General features: G+C 35.5%; 2 protein-coding genes across 3 annotated transcripts; both read left to right on the forward strand.

Moving 5' to 3' along the window:
- Positions 1 to 23: 23 nt before the first annotated feature.
- Positions 24 to 6,407, forward strand: LOC127627069 (transmembrane protein 106B-like). 2 transcript variants are annotated; one of them, XM_052103291.1, is made up of 8 exons: positions 24 to 191; positions 2,480 to 2,652; positions 2,783 to 2,846; positions 2,994 to 3,147; positions 3,248 to 3,388; positions 3,462 to 3,505; positions 5,105 to 5,158; positions 6,072 to 6,407. In XM_052103291.1, the coding sequence occupies exons 1-8, from the start codon at positions 181 to 183 to the stop codon at positions 6,184 to 6,186; spliced, it is 756 nt and encodes a 251-aa protein (XP_051959251.1). In that variant the 5' UTR covers positions 24 to 180; the 3' UTR covers positions 6,187 to 6,407. The 2 variants fall into 2 exon arrangements, with proteins under 2 accessions (XP_051959251.1, XP_051959252.1); XM_052103292.1 differs by having other exon boundaries at positions 2,503 to 2,652; positions 6,072 to 6,386.
- Positions 6,408 to 21,467: 15,060 nt separating this feature from the next.
- On the forward strand, positions 21,468 to 23,908 carry LOC127627074 (ADP-ribosylation factor-like protein 4D). Its single transcript, XM_052103296.1, has 2 exons — positions 21,468 to 21,622; positions 22,561 to 23,908. Exon 2 carries the CDS (start codon positions 22,696 to 22,698, stop codon positions 23,296 to 23,298), a length of 603 nt encoding a protein of 200 aa, XP_051959256.1. The 5' UTR covers positions 21,468 to 21,622; positions 22,561 to 22,695; the 3' UTR covers positions 23,299 to 23,908.
- The last annotated feature ends 2,353 nt before the right edge of the window (positions 23,909 to 26,261 follow it).

Consider the following 26,261-nt stretch of genomic DNA (forward strand, 5'->3'; position numbering starts at 1 on the left):
GGTGCCCACAGAATCTCAAACAGCTGATGATCAAAGCGGGAAGTAGTTGCGTAGTCGACAGTTCACACGCGAGTGAGTGAGTCTTCAAGATTGCATGTTACGCGGTGTGTTTTCAGTAACACATGCAACGAATGACAATAATCTGCTGGGAAAGTGAAGATATCAAGCCAGAATGTTTCGATGAATTCACAGTAGGTGGAAAAATGTTGTGTGGACATTTGACACAAATGCATTTGCGTTATGACACGAGTTAATGAAGATTGACTGTTGATGAAGGAACCTGGAATTAATTCTAGATGATCTTTTGTGAGTTTGAAACGGCCAGTCGTCTGCTGCATGGCATTGTGAGATTGTATATCGTTCTTAAAAAGGTGTTAGTGCTTTTAAACATTATGCGTGTCTCGAAACCTAGTGAGCTCCCTTCCTACACAGTATTTTGGGCATCCTTTGAGTCAGCTAGAATCAGCTTGTGACGTCTGCAAATTATGCTGTCTAGGTTAACAGATAGGAGTCCTATCTGTTGTGCATATGCTACTAGTCATACTAGCATGGTTAATGCTAAAATAACATCGACTTTCACCATATTTACCTCATAAAACTACCAGCTTTTGCATGAATTTGCTTTCATTTTTCTCAACTCGAAACTTGTGACATTAACATAGCGGTGTCATGGCCGTGTATAAAACGGTTTCTAATGTAGTTTGAATTAACATTTTTACTAGAGACACTTACATGACACTTTAAGTCAATAGAAATTAAAATAAATTGTGATGAGAGTAAAACTGCTCGGACACCAATAACAGCGTCTCACTTTGAACCAGATTTTAAAGGAATATTCCGGGTTCATTACAATTTACGCCCAATTTTCAGCATTGGTGGCAAATGTTGATTACCACACAAAATTATTAAGACTCGTCCCTCCTTTTCTTAAATAGAAAAAAGAAGAATCTGGGTTACAGTGAGGCACTAACAATGGAAGTGATTGAATCATCCATCAACATTAAAATACGAGTTGTTTCAAAAGTATAGACACACAAGATAAACAATATGTGTGTTAACATGATTTTAATGCGATAAAATCGCTTAGAAACCTTTTCTGTGTAAAGTTAGGACCAAATTTACAACTTATTTTCCATGACAATGTGATGTCATCAAACCTTAAAATGACTGTAAAAATGACTAGTTAAACAACTTTACAGCTCAAATAATACATGAGTTTTAACAGAAGAATTAATGTAAGTGCTTTTATAAAATTATAAGCTTCAAATTTCTGCCTTTTAAACCCTCCAAAAATTGGCCTCATTCACTTCAATTGTAACTGCATCACTGTAACTTTGATTTTTTAGGAGGGACGAGTCAAAATATTTTTTTGTAGTAATCAACATTATGCCACAAATGCTGTCGAATGAGCTTAACTTTTGTTAAACTTGGTATATTCTTTTAAGTGAAAACTTTGGCATGAATTCTACATTTAGACATAGTTCAAAAAGATAAAACTATAGAACTTCATAATGATTCTTCAAATATCTTTGGAGTTTTATTGTTTTACAGTTATTTGGGGCCATCTTACCATTTTACTATAGTTTTATTGTACGAGCTAGATGTCTGGTTTCTTTATGTAATGTATAACGAGAATGATGCATTATTTGTCACCTTAAAGGTTTAGATCACCCAAAAATGAACATTCTCTTATCATTTACTCACCCTTTTGCCATCTGAGGTGTGAATTAATTTCTTTCTTCTGCAAAACACAAATAAAGATTTTTAGAAGAATATCTCAGCTCTGTAGGTCCATACAATGCAAGTAAATGGTGATCAGGCCTTTGATGCTCCAAAAGAGATCAATTCAGCATAAAATAATCAATTCAACTCCAGTGGATTGATCTATGTCTTCTGAAGCAATCTAGTTGGTTTTGGGTGAGAACAGACTAAAATAAAAAATAATTCTCACTGTACATCTTGACAGCTGTCTCCTTGGCGATCATTTCAAGCTTGAGTACACTTCCTACAGCACCATCTAGTGCTCTGCGCATGTGTCAAGTACTAAGAAGAGCTTGAAAATATGATCATGCCTAGAAACTGCAATGGCAAGATGTACAGTGAAAAAGGAGATTCATTTTGGTTTTTATCACCCAAAACCAACTGGATCGCTTCAGTAGACATAGATTAAACAGCTGGAGATTTATGGATTATTTTTATGCTGACTTTGTCTACTTTTTGGAGTTCTGGTCACCATTCACTTGCATTGTATGGACATACAGAGCTGAGATATTCTTCTGAAAATCTTTTTTGTGTTCTGCAGAAGAAAGAAAATCATACACATCTTAGATTGTATGAGTGTGTGTAAATGATGAGAGAATTGTAATTTTTGGGTGAACTATCCCTTTGTTAATTATACAGAGTATTCAGAGTATGTTGGTTGATTTTCTCCTCAATTATGTATCTACAATACATAAGTATTTCTCTTTTCATTGTTGAGGTCTTTGGTTTTGGTCACATTAGATCTTGCATTGTGGAAATACACCATTATGACCCAAAACAAACAAGGAGAGACACGGAGGCTTTCCAAATGGATGGAGTACGGCAGTATCAGTGGGGAAGGACAGTGGGATCCATGCCCTACCTGCCAGGGCACAGGACGTATACCAAGAGGTCAGTGGCTCTGTTAACATGACACTATCTTTATATGTTATCACGTAAAATGGAAGTACCATGGGCAGTTTGGGCTCATAGACACACTATTCCTCTTATTCTCTCTTGCTGTGACTCTTGGCTTCTCTAGGTCAGGAGAATCAACTTTTGGCAGTCATTCCTTGCAGTGACCAAAGACTGAAACCTCAACACACGTAAGTATCACTATGAAAAGTACTGTATACTTCTGCAATTCCTTCTGTCACGAGATTCAATAACATTTATTTTACTCCACTATACAGTATGGGTCTGTTGTCCATTGTACTCTCAAATGTGTGAATAACATGGTTAATGTCCCACAGGAAACTGTATGTGTGCATATCAGTGGGACTATGCCTACTGACATGCTCACTGATCCTGTTTTTCCTCTTCCCTCGGAGTATGGATATGTCAGCTGTGGACCTAAAGTCATCTATGGTCTATTTCACTCCAAATACAGTTAAAATGGTAGTCACAGTAAGTGATCCTAAGTATTAATCACGCCACTAAGAAGTGCCTTTTGTATTGCATACATTTCTTAACTTGTATTCCTCTGTCAATATTATCCATTCTTTAGAATGAACTGAACATCACCAATCAAAACTTTGTGAGTATCCAAACTGAAGATATTGATGTGCAAGCACTGATTTTAGAGACTGTGGTTGGCAAGACCAAAATCTCAAATGTCACCATACTGCCACCTCGATCTGAGAAAAAGGTAAAACTTAATTTAAAAACCTATGTCAATCTTGACCATTACTTAAATTCATAATTTTTCTTTTTTGTCACAGATCACAGTTGTATCTGACATTGTTATTGATGACCCAGGCCTTAAGTAAGTAATCAATACTTATCATAAATACAGTGGCATGCAAAAGTTTTGGCAAACCAGATAAAAATTTCTGTTGCTGTGAATAGCTAAGCGAGCAAAAGATGGTCTGATTTCCAAAAGGCATAAAGTTAAAGATGACACATTTCTTTATTATTTATTTATTATAAATATTTTAGGCAATTTTACTTTTTTATTTCCGTCTTTTACAGTTTAAAAAAAAAGGAAATGGGCCAGAGGCAAAGGTTTGGGCACCCTGCGTGGTCAGTATTTAGTAACACCCCTTTGGCAAGTATCACAGCTTGTAAACGCTTTTCGTGGCCAGCTAGGATTCTTTCGATACTTGTTTGGGGGATTTTCGCACATTCTTCCTTGCAAAAGGCTTCTAGTTCTGTGATTCTTGGGCCGTCTTGCATGCACTGCTCTTTTAAGGTCTATCCACAGATTTTCGATGATGTTTAGGTCGGGGGACCGTGAGGATCATGGTAAAACCTTCAGCTTGCGCCTCTTGAGGTCATCCATTGTGGATTTTGAGATGTGGGATCGTTATACTATAGTAGAAGCCATCCTCTTTTCATCTTCAGCTTTTTTACAGATGGTGTGATGTTTGCTTCCAGAATTTGCTGGTATTTAATTTAATCCATTCTTCTACCAGTGAAATGTTCTCCATACTGCTTGCTGCAACACAAGCACAAAGCATGATTGATCCACATTAACTTTCAGAGTGCTAGGCAGCTGCTTAGAAGAGCCCATGGCTACTGATTGTTGGGACAAGGTTGGAGGAGTCAGAGTATTTGTAAAGCTTTGAAATTTGCATCACCTGGCCTTTCGAAATGATGATTGTGTACAAGTCTTAGCTCTAACAAACTAATTAAGGTCTGAGACCTTGGTAAAAGTTATCTGAGAGCTAAAATCTCTCACTTTTGCATGGTGCTCCTTTCCTTTTTTCACTCTAAAATTGTGCAAAACATAAATAATACACTAATATTGCTTAAAATGGTGAAAATAATGTTTCATATTTAACTTTATGCCTTTTGGAGATCAATTAATCTTCTACTTAACTATTCACAGCAACATACATTTTGGCCAGGGGTGCCCAAACTTTTGCATGCCACTGTATATTAAAATGATTACTTATTGTGTTCCAGTACATTCTCAATATAGTGCCTGTAAAAAATCATCATACCCCTATTGTCTTACAGCCTGAAATCAAAACCCATTAAAATATATAAAAAAATAAACCATCTTTATTGACAAATTTAATAAACCAACAATTTTGAAAAGTGATCATACCCCTGGATTTAATACTTTGTTGAGCTACCTTTTGCTTTAATGACAGCCCATCAGTCTGTTTGGATATGTATTTACTAGCGTTGCGCTCCTAGATTGGGGAATCATTTCCCATTATTTCTAGCAGAATTGTTCCAGTTCAGTCAAGTCGTGGTGGGGTAAGCGGTGATGGACTGTTCTTATCAAGTCCATCCACAGGTTTTCTATTGGATTTAGGTCAGGGCTATAAGTAGACATCAATTGAAACTCTTTATTACACAAAATGTACACAGAAATCCTTCTCTAATGTCATACAATTTTTTATTTATTTTACAGTAACTACTGCAAATCACTTTCCATTCAGATTCACACCTTATTCTTGCATTTGCAGTAAGTATTGACCTTTATGTCAACCAAGTATCCTGCATTATCCCTATCTGTACAAACATAATTTAGCTGACTCATTTAATATTGGTTGTTAATATTGGCTGTGTTTTGAAAGGTGTTCTTCTTCATGCCTGGTATACCTTTGTAAATGTACAACATTCAATGAGATCAATTCATTTGAATCATTAATTGAATGGATTACTTTTATTTCTCACCATATAATGAAACTAATATGAATGGTAAATCATATTACAATTAAAGTTTTTTTCTCAGTGGCCAGTCAATTTGTTTTATGAAAGACATCCTTTATTTATTTAATTTAAAGTCAAATTTTTAACAATACTGTCAGTATTTTTTACATTATGGATTTGGACCTGTCTACCAAAAAAACAAATTTAAGTTACAGGGTGTTCTGCCAAAAACAAACATGCCCAAACTGAAATAATAAAAGGATTTATCCTTTTAAATGTAATACATTTCTAAATTCTGTTCTGTAAATTTGTAAATACATTTCTGTCATATGTATATTTCTTATTTAAAGGAATCTTTATTCTTATTCAGTTTCAATACAAGTTAAGCTCAATCGAAAGCATTTGTGGCATAATGTTGATTACCATATAATATATTTTTATTCGTTCCTCCTTTTCTTAAAAAAAAAAAAAAAAGCAAAATTCGAGGTAACAGTGAGGCACTTAAAATGGAAGTGAATTAATTAATGTTTGTGGTATGTAACATTATGCCACAAATGCTGTCGATTGAACTTGTATTGAACCTGGAATATTCCTTAAAATTTACTAGATTGTAAAACTCATTTTTAAACTATGAATGACATATTTCATTTGTTAGTTAAACAGAAATTATACACAGCATTTCATATTTAGAAAAGCTAATGTAAAATATATTTTGTTCTCTACAGACTGACTATCAGAGTCTCCTACTTGTCCCATTCAGAGCAAATGTCAACAGATACATATGAGTATATTGACTGTGGAGTGAATTCTACTGTCCCACATAACTTTCCTCTGCTCTGAGACTTTGACAGCCAATGTATGTCCCTGTATGCTGATGTTTAAAAAATAATCAAAAAATTCTTGTAATTTTATGCTCTAGTTTACAGTAGTCATTCATTTAAATAAGGTGTTGACTATATTGACAGTAACATATTAGATACAATATAAATGTCACAGGAATAATGAATGTTTACAGTTAATTTAGATCACTTGTTTATAATTTGTTAATAAGTGTTTACATTGTATAAACTTGTTTTAAAATGTGTATATCACATTAAATTGCACATTAAGATGTCTTTGCATTTTATTGAATTTATTCTTGAGCAAAAATCCAATTAGAACTCAATTATCCAATTCTATTTTAATGATTATTTAATTCGTAAAACAGAACGATTGATTGAGGTTTACAATAAAAATACAGATCTTGATCTGTACAGCTTCATCTGTAGCGTTGGTTCTTCACCATGGTCATCCTCACCATTGCTGGGAGTACTGTAAAGACTGCGGCAAATAAAACCACACATCTTATGTAGATGCTGCTTTTTCCTCTATCATCTTCTCTTTATAATCTCTTTAAATCACTGATATTATACATTCGTATATACAGGGGTTGGACAAAATAAAACATTTTGAAGTGATGACGCCAAATAGTAGCTGCCCATATTGCAAGTAGATTAATTACTACTGCATTAACATTCAACGTATTATCCTTAAGTTGGTGGATGAATCCTTATTAATTTTTGGCATTTCAGGTATTGCTTTTTATTATTATTAAATGCATAATTTAATAATAATAATAATTTGCACTCTTGTTTTGCAAAATGATTGGAGAAATCCAGAGCATTGACTTTTACATAATTTATTTTGCCAACTGTTAAATTAGGGGTTCTTAGACACTCATCATATTAGAATTACTGGGTCTGAAGTTTGCCCAGCATAATTTTCTAACTGCTAGACACTGTGTAAGAACAATAAACACATGGTACTGTATGTCCCCATTTTCCAAAACATAATGTCTTGTAAAGTTTCAGGACAGATTATGATGCATATATTCAAATGAAAAGTATTCCATGTTACTGTTGGGATTACAAGTGAACATGTAAATACACAGTGTAATTAGATTACTTTGTCAAACCACTGTATCTGCTGAATTTTGTTGGAACTACTACTACATTCTAGAAACAAGTTAAACAAGTTTAAATTTGACAATTGAATATATCTTTTATAAATATATTTATATATTGTGATATACTCACTGTGTATCTTTTGTTAAGCATAGCACTGCCTGTTTCCTCGCTGGCAATGTGACACTTGCAAATGCATTGCTTGTCAATCTCTAAGGAAAAGCAAATAATCTGTATACATTGACAGCTCTTTTTTACTGAAGATTACATCACATTCCTTGTTAATTCTGTTTTTTAAAGATGCAATTCCATGTAATTAAAAAAATATATATCCAAGAGCGGGGGCCCAATCATCAGGGTGAATGCAGGGCTGTTTGGGCACGTTGGTAATTTGTTTAGAATGTATCCCCTATAATAAAGGCTTTTTAATAATGAAATTCCACATAAGTGCCTGGATGTTGATTTATGTTTCCACCATTTTTCCCCCATGCAATTCCATGTGTTTAATATCATGCAACAATGAACAATTTGAACAGTATATTTGACTTTCCAATTTGTGTAAACTTGCTAGAAATATTTGATTTCATTCAGAGACTCACTGGACACCACAGGCACTTCAGATTGCTCTTCCTTTGTGCCTTGCTTGTCTTCCTACAGAAAAAAAGCAGAAATTACTAAATCATGTATGCACTAAAAAAATATTTTGAGGTGAAGTAAATTTAGCACTTTCTACACTGAATATGTTAAAGCGTGAACTTGAAAATATTAAGTAAATTTGATATTTGTACTCATTTTAAAGCTGTATAAAGTAATGCTCTAACTTCCAAGTAAATATTACTTATGATTGTTTGTTATTTTTACAATGCGTCATCATGCACCCATTCTAAGTAGAAAACCTTGTCATATGTATTTGCTAATTTGAGTACATTTCACAGGTAACTAAAATAAGTATACTTGATGTATACTTGAGCTTGCATGGTTATTTACACAGTTTTTCTTGTTGATTTTGATGTTATGTTTGTTAACTTCTTGTTTTGAGATGTCTTAAAAATTCACACTTGAGGTATGGCTGTGTGTAAATTATGTTGTAGACCAAAACGTTCACAAAATGTCAAGTAATGTTTACCATGATTCTCCTCATAATAGATCCCATTATAAAATCCCACTGGAAAATCTCAAGGCAACCCATGGTGAATAGACTTCCGGGTTCGCCTACAAACAGCATCATGGCTGAACAGCTCTATTGACTTCATGGGACATAATTAAATGTGTTCAAAATCTGATGTGTTCTAATGAAATATTCATTTACGTTTTACTAAGTTTATTTTAAAGTGCACTGTAACTTTTTGGACTTACACTGACACCTAGTGGTTTCGATGCAACATCATTCAAAATCAAAAGTTTTCAGTTTAAGATGCCATTATAGAAATTTAGTATTCACAGTCAGCCATGATTAATCAAAGAGTGAAAGTGTCAAATAACAGGACTGTTACTGAGATTAAGCGAGAAGTATTCAGCTGGTCAGGTGATTCTGACATGTGCAGACCCTCTACATGTAGAATAAAACATCTGTTATAAGGTATTTATAATGACTGGAGTCTTTATTTTGATGTGAGTGGTCATGATTTCCTACATATATTGCAAAATTGCAGTTTCTGTTTTTAGGAGTTAAACTTTTTCAATGAGGAAAACATTACTGAGTGCACCTTTAAGTACCATGTATATCATATTTGTAAGTAAAAGTTACAATTGCTCAACATTAGGTATGTCATAAAATAAATATTTTATCTAATTTTCTACTATACAAATTTACTTTGAAAAACTGTGCAAAAAACTTCTAAGCAAATAGTTTGCTTAGGGAATAATCCATGCATTTCCCACATAAATACTGAAAAATACAATTATAAAGTGCGTTTTTTTCACTAGACTTCCTAAAGCAAACGAAAGATTATGTTAGCCATGTGTGTGCAGTTTTAACAATCGCACCAGTTTTAATCTGCGATCCAGTACTTGCTGGCGGCGACGGGCCTCCCAGTGCATTGCTGACATATTACACCACCCGTTGGCCTGTAAAAGAGAGGATTATGTGACCAAGTCAATGCGAAGAAACGTAAAACCTTATCCTGATTAATGAAATTCAAAACCACGTGTTGAGATGTTTCCTTTGTCATGGCACTCATAAAGAAATAAACACTGAACTGATTTAAATGCTTAGACATGTTGACAGTTTACCAGACAAGGCAGATTTCGCAGTAATCCAGAAAATAAACCATTCATATTGTGAAAGCGATTTAATTAGAAGTGTCAAACATTTAGATTTATGCTATTCGTCATGTGCAATCTTGCTGCTGTTACATCACATGTATCAACTATTCAGATCGAAACCTGAAAACACAATCTATAATACGAATATTAATTTGCCTAATAATAAACATGCAATCGGATTTGCAAGAACAAAATGCATTTGCAGAGAGAGAGAGAGAGAGAGAGAGAGAGAGAGAGAGAGAGAGAGAGAGAGAGAGAGAGAGAGAGAGAGAGAGAGAGACGATTTACCAAGTTCAGCTGTCCTGCAGAAATGTCTTGTGCACCCCGCACAACACTGCGCCCTTCTGTTCAGACGCATTGTTGAGTGGCTTGTTGGTTTCCAAGCAACGTTCAGCACTTCCGGCCCACAAGGAGGTCACTACAATTAGTAATAATAATAATAATAATAATAATAATAATAATAATAAAGTAAAATTGATAGTGAAGTTATGTTTAGGGCTCGTCAACAAATAAGGTTGTCTGAGGTGATAAATCTTATAACTCTTTTAAAAATCTAATTTACAACACATGTCAAGTTGGTAGAAACTTGTCTATGTGGCCATGTTGATTTCATAGTTTAAAAAACATAAACAAAACAGTTATATAATTTTTTTACATGTATTATGAAAAATGTCAAGTGGGGAAACAATCAAGTAAAAGGTATTTACTTTCCTTGCACCTTGATTGTGAGTGTAGAGAATTTAATCGTTTATTTCATCAACATTTTCAAACATATTTTTCAAGGTATTATTTTTTTAATAGTCTATCATTCATTTTTGAGTCACAAATATCACAAGTATCACATTTTCATAGGGTTACTCCATTTGATGTGAACAAAATGTGCCTTTCCATACAAATATCTAATATAAATATTTTAAAACTTCACACATAGCCATGATGGTCTTAAGGGATCCTGTTTTTTTTCCCTCTCTGTTTTTCTTTTGTTGTTTTTGTTGTTTTTTGAGCAACAGAATGGCAACCGGGATATTGGTCACCTGACTTTAGTTTTGTGGACGAAATTTTTTCAAAGATATTTGTAAAATAAAAAACAAAATGCAAGATTATTTTTAAGAAATATCTATAAAAGATTAAGATTCCAAACTGCTTTTGCCAATATTTATTTTATAAGGAATATCCCAGGTTCAATTCCATTTAAACTCAACCAACAGCATTTGTGGCATAACATAGATTACCACAAAACTGTATTTTGACCTGCCCATCCTTATCTTGAAAAAAGAAGCCAAAATCTGGGTTACAGTGAGACACTTACAATGGAAGTGAATGGTTGCCAATGTGTAAATGTTAAACTGTTTTAAAAGTATAGCCACAAGACATTAACAATATGTGTGTTAACATGAATTTAGTGTTATAAAATCACTTACTAACATTTTCTGTGTAAAGTTATAGCACTTTACAGCCAACATGATGTAATGTCAACAAACCCTAAAACGACTGTATAAAATTACGATTTAAACAACTTTTACAAGTGCTTTTATAAAATTATAAGCTTCACATTTCTGCGCTTAAACTCTTCAACCCCATTCACTTCCATTGCAAGTGCATCACTGTAACTTCAATTTTTGCTGCTTCTTCTTTTTTCTTTTTTTTTAAAGAAAAGCAGGAACGAGTCAAAACAATTTTTCGGGGAAATCAACATAATGCCACAAATGCTGCCAATTGAGCTTAACTTGTATTGAACCCAGAATATTCCTTTAATTAGACTATTTTTTTTAAACTGGCTACACCACTTAAACATTTTTGTACTTTAAACACCAGAAAATATATGAAAATGACTTTGAACTCATAAACTGAAAACGTGTTCCTTACATTAGAGGTATTTTCAAGTACGTTTTGAGTTGCATTTTAATGTATTTTTGAATAACTTCATAGATCAGGACAAAATGTGAGCGTCACATCATTGAAGAAGGAAAAGATCCTTCTTCAAAATGTTTTAAGCAGGCTCCCCCCAAAATTCACATAATGCACCGGGGTGTGGTTACAGTGCCCCAAGCCACTGCCTCTTTGCCCACTTGGGCTGAAGTGCCCCTCTGGAGAAAGTAATTTTATTTGCATATATTCATTTTGAAGACACTGTTTAGCCCAGCATCAAAGCGATTTATATATGATGAACAGTACAACACTGCATGATTTAATTTTTGTTGGTTTATGTGAACATGTGCTAGACTATGGGGTTATAATTGTTTCTACTTAACATACAAATGGAAAGAGATTCATAAAAAAAAAATTCACAAATAAATTGAATGAGATCCACAAATAAATGTAAGGAGTTTTGCAAAAATGAAATTAATTCACAAACAAAAAAATAATATACAAATATATGTTTTAACTCACAAACTCTGCTCAGCATTCAATTGTGGATTGTTTGCTGTGCATTCACAGCGCTCTCATGAGCATGGAATCAAGCACATAAGCTCCAAGGCCACAAACTCTAAGAAACGGATGCCATCAGAGGAATACTGTGACTTAAGGTTTAAATAATTTTCTCTCAGTTATATACATGTATAGTGTCTCGTTAAATGTCGACAGCAGAAAATTGCCAATGTGTAGAGTGTCCTGATCATTAGCTTTATAGCTAACCTGGCTGACTGTATTAGTCTGCTATTTTAATTCTAAGTTTCTTGACTGAAACTCCTAGCTACTTAATAGAAATGTATGTATGTATGTGTCATCAAAACTTTTACTCTTAATGTTACATGGCAGATCAAAACAGACACACTACTAGACACTACAAAAGATCAGTAGTAAAGATAGTGACTTTATAAACCATTAATCATATTAGATAATCTTAGGAACACAAACAATAAATGAATACCCTATATTACAGTGTACAAGATCTGCTATGCCAATAATTATATATATTCATTGTATTAATATTTCAATTGTTTTATATTTTTAGCACAAATGCACAGCAAGCGATTCACAAATGAATATTGTGAATTCATATAATTTTTTAAAAACTCCTTACATTTATTTGTGGACCTTTTTTTGTTTTGTTTTTGTGAATCTCTTTGTATGTTAATTAGAAACAGTTCTAACCCCATACTAGACGACCTTCTTCGGCTGTTGTGTCGCGTCTCTGTTTTGCAGTCAGCGGTTCAGGAGTGACAATGGTAGGAGGAGATGGGTCCTAACTGGGACTAACGCTTGACATCAGAAATCTTCTTTAGTAATATACCAAACTCTGCGCTTTTACCATAGGAGAAAGCGTAACGGTTAATTAGCGTGGCACGACAGTAAGTCAGCGTTTGCGGATACCATACAAATGAATGGAGACAGCCGTAACTGACACCTACATGTCGCAAAACAGTCCGTGACTTCGCTGATAAAACAGCAGTTTTATCGTATTAAACTCTACACATAGTTTACTCCAAGATTATTTTTTAGTGTAAAACATATTGAAGATTGACGTAAAGGTGGTCAATTAATTAAGTGATGAGCCATTTCCTCACAAAAGTAGTTTATTCAGCGTCCGGAAGCATCTCCTCCATAGACATCCATTCCAAAAGAACGACCTCTATTCTCATCGCGTGTACCGCCTGAATGTCTATGGAACTATGGCGTTATATATGTGCCTCATTCCTGGGCGAGTAATTGTAAGTTTTGAGCACAGAGAACTATATTTTGCAAGCACATTGCATTATATTTTGAACAGAAATTAACAATAGCAAATAAAAAAATCGTTTGAGCAAAGAAAAAACGATTCCGTGCTCAATAAATGTATTATTATCCATATTAACGTGCAATAATAAACCTCTCACGCAGTTTACTCAGGTGCTCTCACAAATGTATTCTCTGCGCTCTGTCAAGTCCCTCTCTCTCTCTCTCTCTCTCTCTCTCTCTCTCTCTCTCTCTCTCTCTCTCTCTCTCGCTCAACCTCTTAATTCTGTGCGCGCTCAACTCTTGACACACACGCGCGCTCAACTCTTGACACACACGCGCGCTCAACTCTTGACACGCGCGCTCAACTCTTCAAACACACGCGCGCTCAACTCTTGACACACGCGCGCTCAACTCTTCAAACACACGCGCGCTCAACTCTTGACACACACGCGCTCAACTCTTCAAACACACGCGCACTCAACTCTTGACACACACACGCGCTCAACTCTTCAAACACACGCGCGCTCAACTCTTGACACACACGCCTGCTCAACTCTTTACACACACGCTCGCACAACTTGCAACAGCGTTACAAGTGTGCTACAAAATCAACCAATCGGAAAAGTAAAGGTCAATTGTGATTGGCTGTTGGTCTCCAATCACCACGCAGCACAAAGATGACGAAAAATTTATTTTATGGATAGATGTCTTCTCTAGCCACCATCAAACATGACAGAGTCAAATGGTGAAAACTGCACCAATATGCCACAATGTCAGGTGAGTTAGTAATTTCTAGTTTTATGATGTTATGGTTTTCTATGCCTTTGATGAAACCCTGCTATTATCTACGGAAGCGTATTGCATTCACTTGAGAAAAAAAAATGTACTCTGTTTTTCTGAATTAACGACTTAATTATCTCAGAATTACGAGATAATTTTTCATGGAAAAAAATTTTTTTGCTCTGTTTTTCTGAATTAATGAGATCCCTCAAAATCCTGCCAGGAGCTCTATTTTAGCTGGATGCGCATGAATTTATAGAGATATATTTTAAACTTGGCCCAATACAAAGACATTACTGTCTATGACATTTGTAATACTGTCATGGCTGAGACACGCTTTGATCTTCCAAAGGACACTAATTACACGAGAACTACCGGAATTCTAGAACTACTAGAATGGCCATAGTGGTCATTCTGACCGTTCATACTAGACTGTACCAAATGTCATGTCATATTTACATTTGAAAATTCTATTGAGGTTTTAGAATGAAGCTTCTAATGTCTGTCGTCATATTTTATATCGTCATCACCCTAAAAATGTATTGAATAAAATAGAATAATATGGATCAAATGGAGCGCCAAGCGAACGCAGATAGTCCTACATTATACGATCTTTTTTTGTAATATATAATAGTGCTAGACTATATAAATACATAGGCCTATATATTATATATTAGCTGCTAACGAACTCTGATCCTCAAGTTCACCCCGCCCCCTCTAGCTCTCACGCTCGCTCCCAATCACCAGAGTATTAGTTTCACCCGCACTCGCTCCCATCAATAGATTATTAGTTTCACCTGCACTGTTCGTTTTCCCCTATATATATATATATATATACGCTGCCCTTTCTCTCCACACTTGTTGGTTATTGTTTAGTTTACCCCTTCGCCTTGCCAGCTCTAGTGTTCCCCTAGCTTCCCCTGTCTTTTCAACCCACTTGTTACGTCTAACTCTATTCTGATTCCCCGGCTTCGACCTTACGCTCCCCTTGACTACTCTTCTGTGGATTTGCCCCTTTTCCATACTCTGATTCCCCGGCTTCGACCTTACGCTCCCCTTGACTACTCTTCTCTGGATTTGCCCTTTTTGTACTTTTGCCTTCTCTGCAATAAAAGCAGTTTTACTCGACATTGTGACTGTCTCTTCTTGTGCGGGTTACAATACAAAACCTACCCCACCAACTAAGTTGAACAACAGAAAATGAACACAACACAACGCATTTCAAATGATGTACAAAATATGGTAGTTGGATGCGTATTATGACAGGATTTGTTTTAGGGTTTCTTTTTATGGAGTTTTGACAGACATAATCTTTCCAGGAGCACAGTGGAATTAAATAGCTCTGGTCATGTGACTATTTGCACCACTCATGCAGAAATGTCTGCACTGTCATTTACAATTGACAACTGAATTGACAAAAAAATTAAATACATTTTTTTTTTAATCAAAAACTCCTTTTAGACCCCAGTCACAATTGTAACCAGTGGGATTAAATGGGCTAATGACAGTGTAGATCATGGGTGTCCACACTTTTTTGTGTGATGATCTACTTTTAAATGACCAACTCCATAAGATCTACCAGCTAAAAAAACACAGTTGGTTGGGACTACTGCATGTATCCCTACATGGAATTCATCTTCTAATTAATAAAAAAATATATAATAATGTTCAATGTTGATATCATTCAGTTTTAAAACTAAACCCAAAACACCTACAGCACAATAGATTACAATAGCCAGGGCAATTACCTTATTCTGATGATGACGAGTAAATATTGACCAGGCGAGGTTTTGTTTATTCAGTTGCCATGACAACTAGGTTTGCGCATATGCACCTTCCAAGGACTTCTGAGAACAGAGCGCAAATTTGAGTTGTTGTTGTACCTTAATTTACCTTATTCTGATGACTTGCACTGAATGAATCAGACAGTTTTGCCTAATCCGGGCTGTAGTATCGCAATTTCGCGCTCTGTTCTCAGAAGTCATTGGAAGGCGCATATGCGCAAACCTAGTTGTCATGGCAACTGAATAAACAAAACCTCGCCTTCCCACTTTTAATGTTTGATTTTCAAAGTACTGTTTTGAAAATCTTTAAGCCCCTTTTTGGATGAAGTAGATCCTTACCTCTCAGGAAAATGTGCTGTGCCATCTCAGGATATCTTATTTTTTTTAACTTTTTTCATAAAGACTAACCAACGTAAATGTGTGTGTTTGGTCAACCCTGTTACCGACATATTATTTACTTTTTGAAAAGGTTTTAAATACATGTATAGTTCAAATATGATATTGTTACAATACCCCCTTGTTACATTAAGAGTGTTTGTGAATTGAGAATATTGAAAGTTTGATTTTTTTTTTAGTGGATGAATACGTTCATTTGCAAATGACACTCTCCCAGCATCTTCTGTTTTAAGAAAAATGTATGGAAACAAAAATAAAACACCTAAATTCAACTTTTAGTGGATTATTAGCCTCTCTTACTAAACATATAATTAGTTGATTACTTTTTTATTTTCATTTTTTAAATGATATTAGAATATTATACAAGTAACAGGGTTGACACATCAGTAACAGGGTTGACAACAGTTACCGTATTGGTTATACTGCTTGTTTGAGTAACAGTTATGGGTGTAATGGAGTCTTAATTGGACATTCATAAACCTTTAATTCAACATGACTAATCAGCATATTTTGGAGACAGCTCTTTTGAGATATTTTAGCATAAAAATTATGAAAAATGATGATGATTCTGCAGATGTAAATGTAAACCAATTGTTTTATTAAAACAATTACATTGCAATTAAATGATCAATTGAACATGTTTGGCCTTAACAGAATAAGCAAAAACCACTAACGATCACTTACTAAAGGCCACTATAAAAAAAGTATAAAAAACAAAATGCAGATCATATAATGATTATGTAGGCATTTGGTGAGTGTGTTGTAACATGGAGGAAGTAAACTGGTGAAAAACCTTATGTCTTTAACAGCAACCTTGTTCATTTATTGACTTCTCATAATAAAAATAATAATGACTTTTGGTTTATAAAGCACATTTATAAAACCCAATGCACTTGTGTGTATCAGTATAGATCAATAACCTTAACACATTTTAGCCTACCTATCAGTAGAATAAATAAAAAACATGATTTTTAGGGATGAAAACTGTAAAAACATGTATATTATGTGAATAATATTAGTAAGAAAAGTACGTCTGTGAAAATTCTCAGTCATCCAGGTCATAGTTATCCAAGAAGGGTTGGCTCAGGGGTGACAACCCCACAGAAGTTAGGGCAAGTGTACCCATTAAGCCCATGTACCCTTTAAGCCCATTTTCAACTCTGAAGTCAAATTAAAAAAAGAGAAAATAATATTTTATGCTGCTCATTGTTTTAACCAATCCAGTGATTTGTTACTTACCTGGCATTTTTTATTGCATACCAATCACAGTTGGCAATGTTGAGTTAGCCCCACCCATGTGCATGCTGTATCAGGGGACCTCACACAAAGTCACCTCAAAACTTTGGTGTTTCAGGACCTTTCAGAAATCAACACATTTCATTGGTAACTACATTGATATTATGTCAAATAAGAGTTAAATGTATTGTTTTTTGTGTATGAACAAATAATACTTTATCATTTTATATCATTTTCCTTTAAATGGAAAGATGAGTTTTATTAGCTTGCTTCAAAGCTAATCTCTAGGTCAAACCATTAGCCTTACAGAAAGCTGGACTGCCAAAGAATTAAGCATGTGAACTGCAAACACTAAATGTTTTGTGATTCATTTTACATTCATTTACAAATAAATACATCATAACTTGTTTTGTAGAGAAGATTATTTTCATAAATTAACTTTTTTTTAAAGATGGGCTTAAATGTTACAGTGCCACAAAACGCATGCAAACTATAGCAACAAGCTAAGCTTGAATGAAAAAACTAAACATTTCTCAATGTGGGCACAATAAAAAGTACTAAATCAATTAATTTTTACATTTTGTGAATCAATGAGGATGTGGGCTTATTTGGAACACATGCTGGCTTAAATGGTGCCAAAGTACCAATTAAGCCCATGCCAGACTTTATTCCTAAATTATCTTAATTTTATATTCTAAATTGTACATTAACTAATTAATACATTTTCAAATGAGAGATAAATCTTGCATTTTAACAAATTATTTTTCTTATAAACTATGTCAATATCTATGAAAAAAACCTAGACTTAGATTTTGGTGGGCTTAATAGGTACACTTGGCACTCCCCATCAGTCATTTAGAACTGAAGAAACCTCTTGGATGAGAGGCAAAACATCTTCAAATATGGAAGTACCAAGTCCAGTTGCCCTTGATTTAACCCTTCTTGGGTATACAACATGGGTAAGACACACAAAATCATACTTTCGTCAACCCTGTTACCCTGGAATGGTAACAGGGTTGACGGTAACAGGGTTGACGAAAAATGTTATTGGCGGCCATTACTAGCCATGAGGTATAGGTAATGACACCACATTATGTGCCTTAATGAGAGGCTTACATGTTGTTATATATGTACATTTTTAAATATGTACAAATAACTTTTTAACGTATGCTTTTCTGGTAACAGGGCTGACACAATGAGCGTGTCCCCGTCTTTCAGACATTACATAAACTCAAATAAAATTCATAAAAAGAAGAGAACACTTACTTGTCTTCTACCATCAACTTCATGAAAGGCAGATGATGTCACTTCCTGGAACTGATGCAACTTTTGTAACAGTCCATTATCTTTAAAGAGGTGTTTTCATAAAGAGAAACAGGGTTGACGAGAACCTAGGGACCCGACTAAATTGTGTTTTTTTTTTTTTCACAATTTGACATGTTAAGAATAAAATCCATTCATGACTAATGAACTGACACTTAAGGCTTTATACAAGTATATGTGTTTTTTTTATGATAGCTTGACTTTTTTGGCCTCGATAGCAAGTAGAAGTAGAAAAATCATACTGAGGGACAGGCCATTTTCAACATTTCTGCAAGATGCTTTGCACAAAAATGTGATTAAAATCCTTTAAAAACAAAAGATACAGAAATTAATTTATTCTTATATTATGAGACATATTATGGAAACTAAATTATAAAATATTTTATTTGTTTTATGGTTTATTAAGATTATTAAGCTTTTTTTTTCTGAGGGACACAAAATGGCACGTTTTCATATAATGACCCATTTACTCGTCAAGTGCAAGTCAGACAGAAACTAAAAGAAGGAAAGACATTATATTGATTTTTATTAAAATTTAACGAAAGTACATTTAAATTTTGTGCGATCTACCAGCATTACCTTTGCGATCGACTGGTAGATTGCGATCGACGTATTGGGCACCTCTGGTGTAGATCATCTGCAGGGTTCCAGAAATGTCTCAAACTTCTGCTTTGGCTAGTGCACTATCAAACAGAGACTGTGACAGAACCTTACAGCAGCAGGGTTTCCGTTCACCGGTAATCAGTACCGCCACTCCCTATACACATATTACGCAGTCTGCGTAAGGCACCAACTCCCCAGAAACTCCACTGGCTGCCTTTACTGGCATGTTTTACTTTGTTCAAGGAACTGGTAGCAGCACATCCCATAGAAGCTCAATTGGATTGAGATCTGGGAAATTTGGAGGCCAAGTCAACACCTTAAACTGTGTGTAATGTTCCTCAAACCATTCCTGAACAATTTTTGCAGTGTGGCAGGCGCATGATTCAGCTGAAAGTGGCCACTGCCATCAGGAAATACCATTGCCATGAAAGGGTGTATGTGATCTTTAACAATCTTTAGGAAGGTGGTAACGTGTCAAAGTAACATGCCAGTGAATGCCAGGACCCAAGGTTTCCCGGCAGAACATTGCCCAGAGCATCACACTGCCTCCGCCGGCCTGCCTTCTTCCCATAGTGCATCTTGCTGCCATCTCTTCCCCAGGTAAACGATGCTCATGCACCCAGCGTCAACATGATCTAAAAGAAAACGTGATTCATCAGACCAGGCCACCCTCTTCCATTGCTCCATTATCCAGTTCGGACACTCACATGCCCATTGTATGCGCTTTTTGGCGCTGGACAGAGGTCAGCATGGGCACTCAGCATGGGCACTCTGTCTGCAGCTACGCAGCCCCATACGTAGCAAGCTGGGATGCACTGTGTGTTCTGACACCTTTCTATCATGGCCAGCATTAAGTTTTTCAGCAATATGGGGTACAGCAACCCTTCTGTGGGATCGGACCAGACAGGATATAGCCTTCGCTCCCCACGCGCATCAATGAGACTTGTGTGCCCATAACCCTGTTGCCAGTTCACCGGTTGTCCTTCCTTGGACCACTTTTGGTAGGTACTAACTACTGCATGCTGGGAACACTCCACACGACCTGCCATTTTGGAGATGCTCTTACCCAGTCATCTAGCAATCACAGTTTCAGTTATACACTGATCAGCCACAACATTAAAACCACAGTTGGTTGTGGCTGATCAGTGTATAACATCAGGTCTGCATATAAGGCATCACATTATGCTGTGCATATTGTATGTTAAAATGATTGCACACTGTTTACATTACCACGCCTTCACACAAAAAAGGTAGTTTCTTTGCAAAGCTGGATTCAAAGCACCAGCAAGCAAGCAGGTGAATCGTGATGAATATATATAGCAAAAGATCATTCACACAGTCTCCAGTAAAGTGTTTTCCCTGCAAAATCACATTTCACAGGTGGAAAAAATGTATGACTTTGTGTGTGAAAGCACATTTTAAGTAAAGCTTATAAATTAGTATTCCATATAAAAAAAGGAATCATATACATTATTATTATGAAATATATATTATGAGTTATATATTTAGCTTAATTTATATGTATAGACAATATTCTATTTTATTTAACAATAAGTGAAAAGTCTAATTCATTCAAGATGAGGCATAAACCACTAGACTCCTGGTCGGAGAGTTAGGAAGAGTCTTCTGAGCATCAGGAGCCAGTGTTGAGAGGGTATAGTGACTGTAAAGGTACATAATACTAAAATTTTGGTAAGGAGTATGATAGACATGGGAATCTTTTAATTGAACACTAGTTATAACAGCAACAACAACAGTAGTAGTATTAGCATTAAGCCTAATTATTAACCATATGTTTGTAAATCATTCACAGTAACTTTATTTAGAGATTGGAAGGGGTGTCCCTTTTTCTCAGTTTGAGCCACTGCATCTCGAAATTTCTGTACACGCCCCGATAATGCACTGTACATCCGAAACCAGATACAGGATCTCCTCCTACTTGCCACAGTTTCGATGCCTCAGGCTCTCCACTGAGAGGTGCTGTTTGGGTACGAACAAGCACGCCTTGACGTTCGTTGTCTCACAAAACAAATAACAATCAAACGCTAGATGGAGTAGCGAGAGATGACCGGGAGATTCATAGCGTGCGAGTGACGTCACATGCGGGATTATTGTTCCAGTTCTTGCGCGCACAGCTACACTTTCATCTCTTTGAGGTCTCTGACATCGGACGGGAGATAGACTCCGGAAAATGATCACTGTTTTGAGTCGCTCGGATAACTGACCGCCTATCTTTTTCAGTGAGAAATGGAGAAGTTGCCCGTTAGAGAGATAAACACCTTTTTGGTAAGTAGTGTAAATGTTCAAAAAGGCGAAATAGCACTGTTTTACAACCGAGCACTGCGGGGTTTCGCTCGTGCCTATCTGCTGAATTTGCTCGTCAAAGCTATTTTGATCTCATAGTATATGAGTCTGCGCTCTTTTCATGCTGATAGATTTAAACAACTACTATTGTCCTTAATATGTTTTTAAAACTTGAAATGGTCTTAGGGATCAGTTTGCAAAGCTCAAAAGATGATTGCCATAGTAATATTTCCTATCCTAGACGATGTCTAGAATTTTCATCTAAACAACATTTGTATACGTTTTTATAGCAAATCGCTGTTGTTTACAGGACATCATAGGATGTTAAAATGTGGTTTGCTAAAATTTGGTACGACAGATAATGATATAAGTCTCTTAATAATAATAATAATAATAATAACAATAATAAGAAAATATATTGATAATTTCTTCCTTATTAAAAGAGATCAAATATTTTAACATAGAGAAAAGCAAAGCGTTTTTTTTTTTTACAGAAAGCTTTTTCGGTTTAGACACCATAAGAGGATTAAGTGAGGCAAACAGGCATAGAGGGCAACCTCTATACTCCCAATTACAGGCAGACAGCTAAATTGTTTCCTACAAATTAAATTATGTTCTTCTTTTTATTTATAATTTGATCCTTCATACTTAGAGGGTATGACTTTCCAATTCCTCATTCAGTTAGCAATTTGCCTTTTTCAACTCTAGTAAACATGAAACCAGAGCTTGTCTCCCTGTTTAAAATACATGTTTCAGTCCTGTATTTTACTTTTACGTTTTATAGTTGTTGCTAAAAGCTTGCACTGTTTACAGTTTTTATCTGTCTGTCTTTGCTCTCTGCAGTTATCACAGAGACAGCTGTAAATAGCTCTCATATCTGTGATGATAATCAGCTTTTGTTTTTGTTTTTATCTCAATAGGTTTAGTAGTGTCTCCAACCTTACAACACATCTGTCTGCCTGCAGCAACTTTGAAGTAGGTGCAAGTGCCAAACCCTTAAAAAGACGTAAACAAATCTACTGCTCCTTACAAGAAGGTGAGAAAACCAAGTTGCCATGGGAAACCAGTTAACAGAGATTGCCCCCAACACACCGTTCCTGCCTAACTACCAGTCTGTGCATGTTGTGGTCATCGGTCTGGACTCTGCTGGCAAAACATCGCTGCTCTATAGACTGAAGCTTAAGGAATTTGTGGAAACTATCCCAACCAAGGGATTTAACACAGAGAAGATAAAGGTTCCGGTCGGCAATGGCCGTGCCATGACTTTCCAGGTGTGGGACGTTGGTGGTCAGGAGAAACTTCGGCCACTGTGGAAGTCCTACACGCGGCGCACAGATGGCTTGGTCTTTGTAGTGGACTCCTCAGAGGTAGAGCGCATGGAGGAGGCTAAGGTAGAATTGCACAAGATCACACGCACGTCAGAGAACCAAGGAGTGCCGGTGCTGGTGTTGGCTAACAAACAGGACCTTCCAGTCGCGCTGGCTGTTTCTGACGTGGAGAAGGTTTTGGCTGTGCATGAACTGAGTGCCTCCACCCTACACCATGTGGAAGGTTGCAGTGCAGTGGATGGGCAGGGGTTACATCTTGGTTTGGAAAAACTCTATGAGATGATCCTCAAAAGAAAGAAAATGGTGAGGCACAGCAAGAAAAAAAGATGAGCAGAACGGGACAGCATTAAGACACGGTTATTATGAAGCTCCTCAGGGGACCCTGTATTAACGTAGGATTTTGCAGCGAATCCCTGAATGAAGGAAATGCTCCAGATGGCCCAGTGGTCAGGAGAAAACAGATTTGACCTTTATGTGACAGTATTGAACTGCTTCCTACCATGCCTAGTATTTGCTGTGCAGCTCCCCTTTGTAATCAAGGAATATGTGATAAGATTGATAGGATTTAGTTTCACCAGAGTTTAAGCCTATGTCCTTGCCATTTTTCTTTGTTTTTTCAAGCAAGAAAGAGACTGAATCATATAGCTTGGCAACATATTGATTTTCTTTCAAAGGAACCTCACAAAGGCATACTTTTCTTACATAAAGTATGCTAGGTTGATTGCCAGTGCCGATATTATAAAGGACCATAAATATTCACAATACGGTAGCTGTGGAACTGAAGTCTTAAGCGAATATCTAACTACGCTACTCACACTTGTGAGATCTAAGTTTTTGTCGGAACACTTGTTTGTTTTTACATGCTGTAAATAGTTTTTGTAATGTTGCAGAATAAATAAATTATAAATTGCCTTGACACAATCAGTTCTTCAGAATATCTATAATGTCTTTGCTTGGATCTGCTAGATGTTACCTGATCCTGCTTTTTACATGCTTTGTTATAAAACCGAAAAAGCCTTAGGTAATCCATTTTATTAAAAGAATCTGAGCTGTGCCTTACATTTTCAGATATATTTTATTGTATTTCCACACATAATTGATAATAGGGTTTCAATTCCCTCTGATGAAACCAAAAACAGCCCTCGTTAAACTATTAATAGAACAGGCACTCATGATGATGTCATTGGTGTTCAGGGAGAGCATCCCACAGGAAATATCATGATGCTGAAAGAACATTGTTTGATGTAATCTTAGTGGTGAAACTAAGCAAACTGAAGCAAAAACAAGCAACATTGTATCACATTTGCTGACATAATTTACAAGATACCAAGTTATTAACTAAAGTTATCATATAGATACACAGACATACCAAATGGACAGTGGCTGATGGTTTTCATGCTGGTAAAATTGTACTGCAGTGATATCTTAAATGTCTTACATTGAAATCTATTCTTCAGTTGGGATTTGCATTTCTTTTTCAAGAGAGCAAATGGCTCAAGATGTCCCGACCCCCAACAGTGCCCAGACTGACAAATGCTGCTTTGCTCTGATAGTATTAATTGCTCTGATTGGTTCTCTGGGTGTAGGGTGCGTTAAATTGCACAGGGAGAATAAAACAGGGCTGATTTATGATATGGTCAGAGGAATAATTGAATGTGATAAAGTCATAAGAACTCTGGTACTGTAACAAGAAAATACATGTATGCAGGGATGTGCCAATATTTGTACCGATATCGCATTCATGTACTTGTGCTCGTAAAAATGGTCTGATACCAAAAACCGATACCATCTGATGTACAAAGGTCATTACGTACACATTCAGCATGCGGTCCTATAGAGTTATTATTAAACCGTAAAGGCTGGTCATTAATTTGACAAATATAGTTTGCATGTGCTGCGCGCTTCAAAGTGAATGTGTGGCATTCATACATTTTAGAGCTCCTTGTCTCATACATGGAAAACACTACTAATCATTGTGTACTCTGTTTGTAGTAGATGAAAGCAAGCACAGCGCTAATTAACTTTGTATCGTGCAGCACATACAGACTACATATTTATTTAATTTGAGCTTTTTGCAGTTTAATGATCCCACTGGGTCACGTAGTGACCAGCTTTTCCGGAGGTGAGAAGCTATGGTCAAAAACACACAGAAAACGGAAAGGCTTTCACTCCAAATTAAAACTAATTTTAAATAAAAAGGGTAGGACTGAAATATATCACTACTGTATAGTTATGTAATATTCACTGTACTACTACTCTACTACTGCTAATAAAAATAATAAATCAATTGTAATTTTATTATATTTAAGCATTATCGCACAACTTTATGCTCTGTTATGCAGCACTTTAAAAAAAAAAATAATTATAATAAAATAATACAATAGTATGTTGAAAATTGATTGTTCTATTTTTATTTGATGAAGTTTTAATGAGTTCATGTATTTCAACACAATTTTGATGTTGAAAAGTAACTGTTGATATGAAATATATATATATATATATTTCAACACGACGTGTTGTTGAGTACCGAAAAGGAAGTATCGGTACTCGTTCTCTTTCTAAAAAATAAATAAAAATCATTGATATTGGGACATCACTATATTTTTGTCATATTGATAATTTACTTAGGATTAGAACAATTTATTGAGGGGTAGTCATCATACTGTAGTTTGTGCATTTTGCAATCAAATATGTAGTACGATCCAAAAGTTTGAGATCACATTGTAAATCTTTTAAAGCAAAAAAAAGTAATGAAGTGTAATGAAAAATTTATATTTAAGATTCTGCACAATTTCTAGGTCAATCAAATGAGCAAATTTGTGCGAGTTGACCATGTTAACACTTTAATACAAAAGGCCAGATTTCCGTGCTACCTCTAAATCACACAAAATGGTCTTTGGAATATTCTCAAATCATACTGGTATAACTGGTATCATCAGGTTTGGCACAAACTTGTGGAGTCCATGCAGTCATGTCACAAAAGCTGGACAAAGCAAATACAAAGAAATTCTGAAATTTTTGTTAATTTGTCAATTAAACTTCCTGTTATGCTGAAAATATTATTTGTAATAAATTAGGACATTTTTTTACTGGTGGTCTAAGACTTTTTGGACTACACATTATGGTTATTTAACCTTAATGTTAGACACAGTACCAACTTTTACTCAAAATTGGATATACTGGACATAAGATTAAGGATGAACTAAATTTCATCAGTCAATAACTAATATGCATTAGCTGTGCTGAAAGTGACACCACCAAGTTAAATGTTAAAGATTTTATTGATCACTGAT

The sequence above is a fragment of the Xyrauchen texanus genome, chromosome 33, assembly GCF_025860055.1.
Source record: "Xyrauchen texanus isolate HMW12.3.18 chromosome 33, RBS_HiC_50CHRs, whole genome shotgun sequence".
NCBI lineage: Eukaryota > Metazoa > Chordata > Actinopteri > Cypriniformes > Catostomidae > Xyrauchen > Xyrauchen texanus.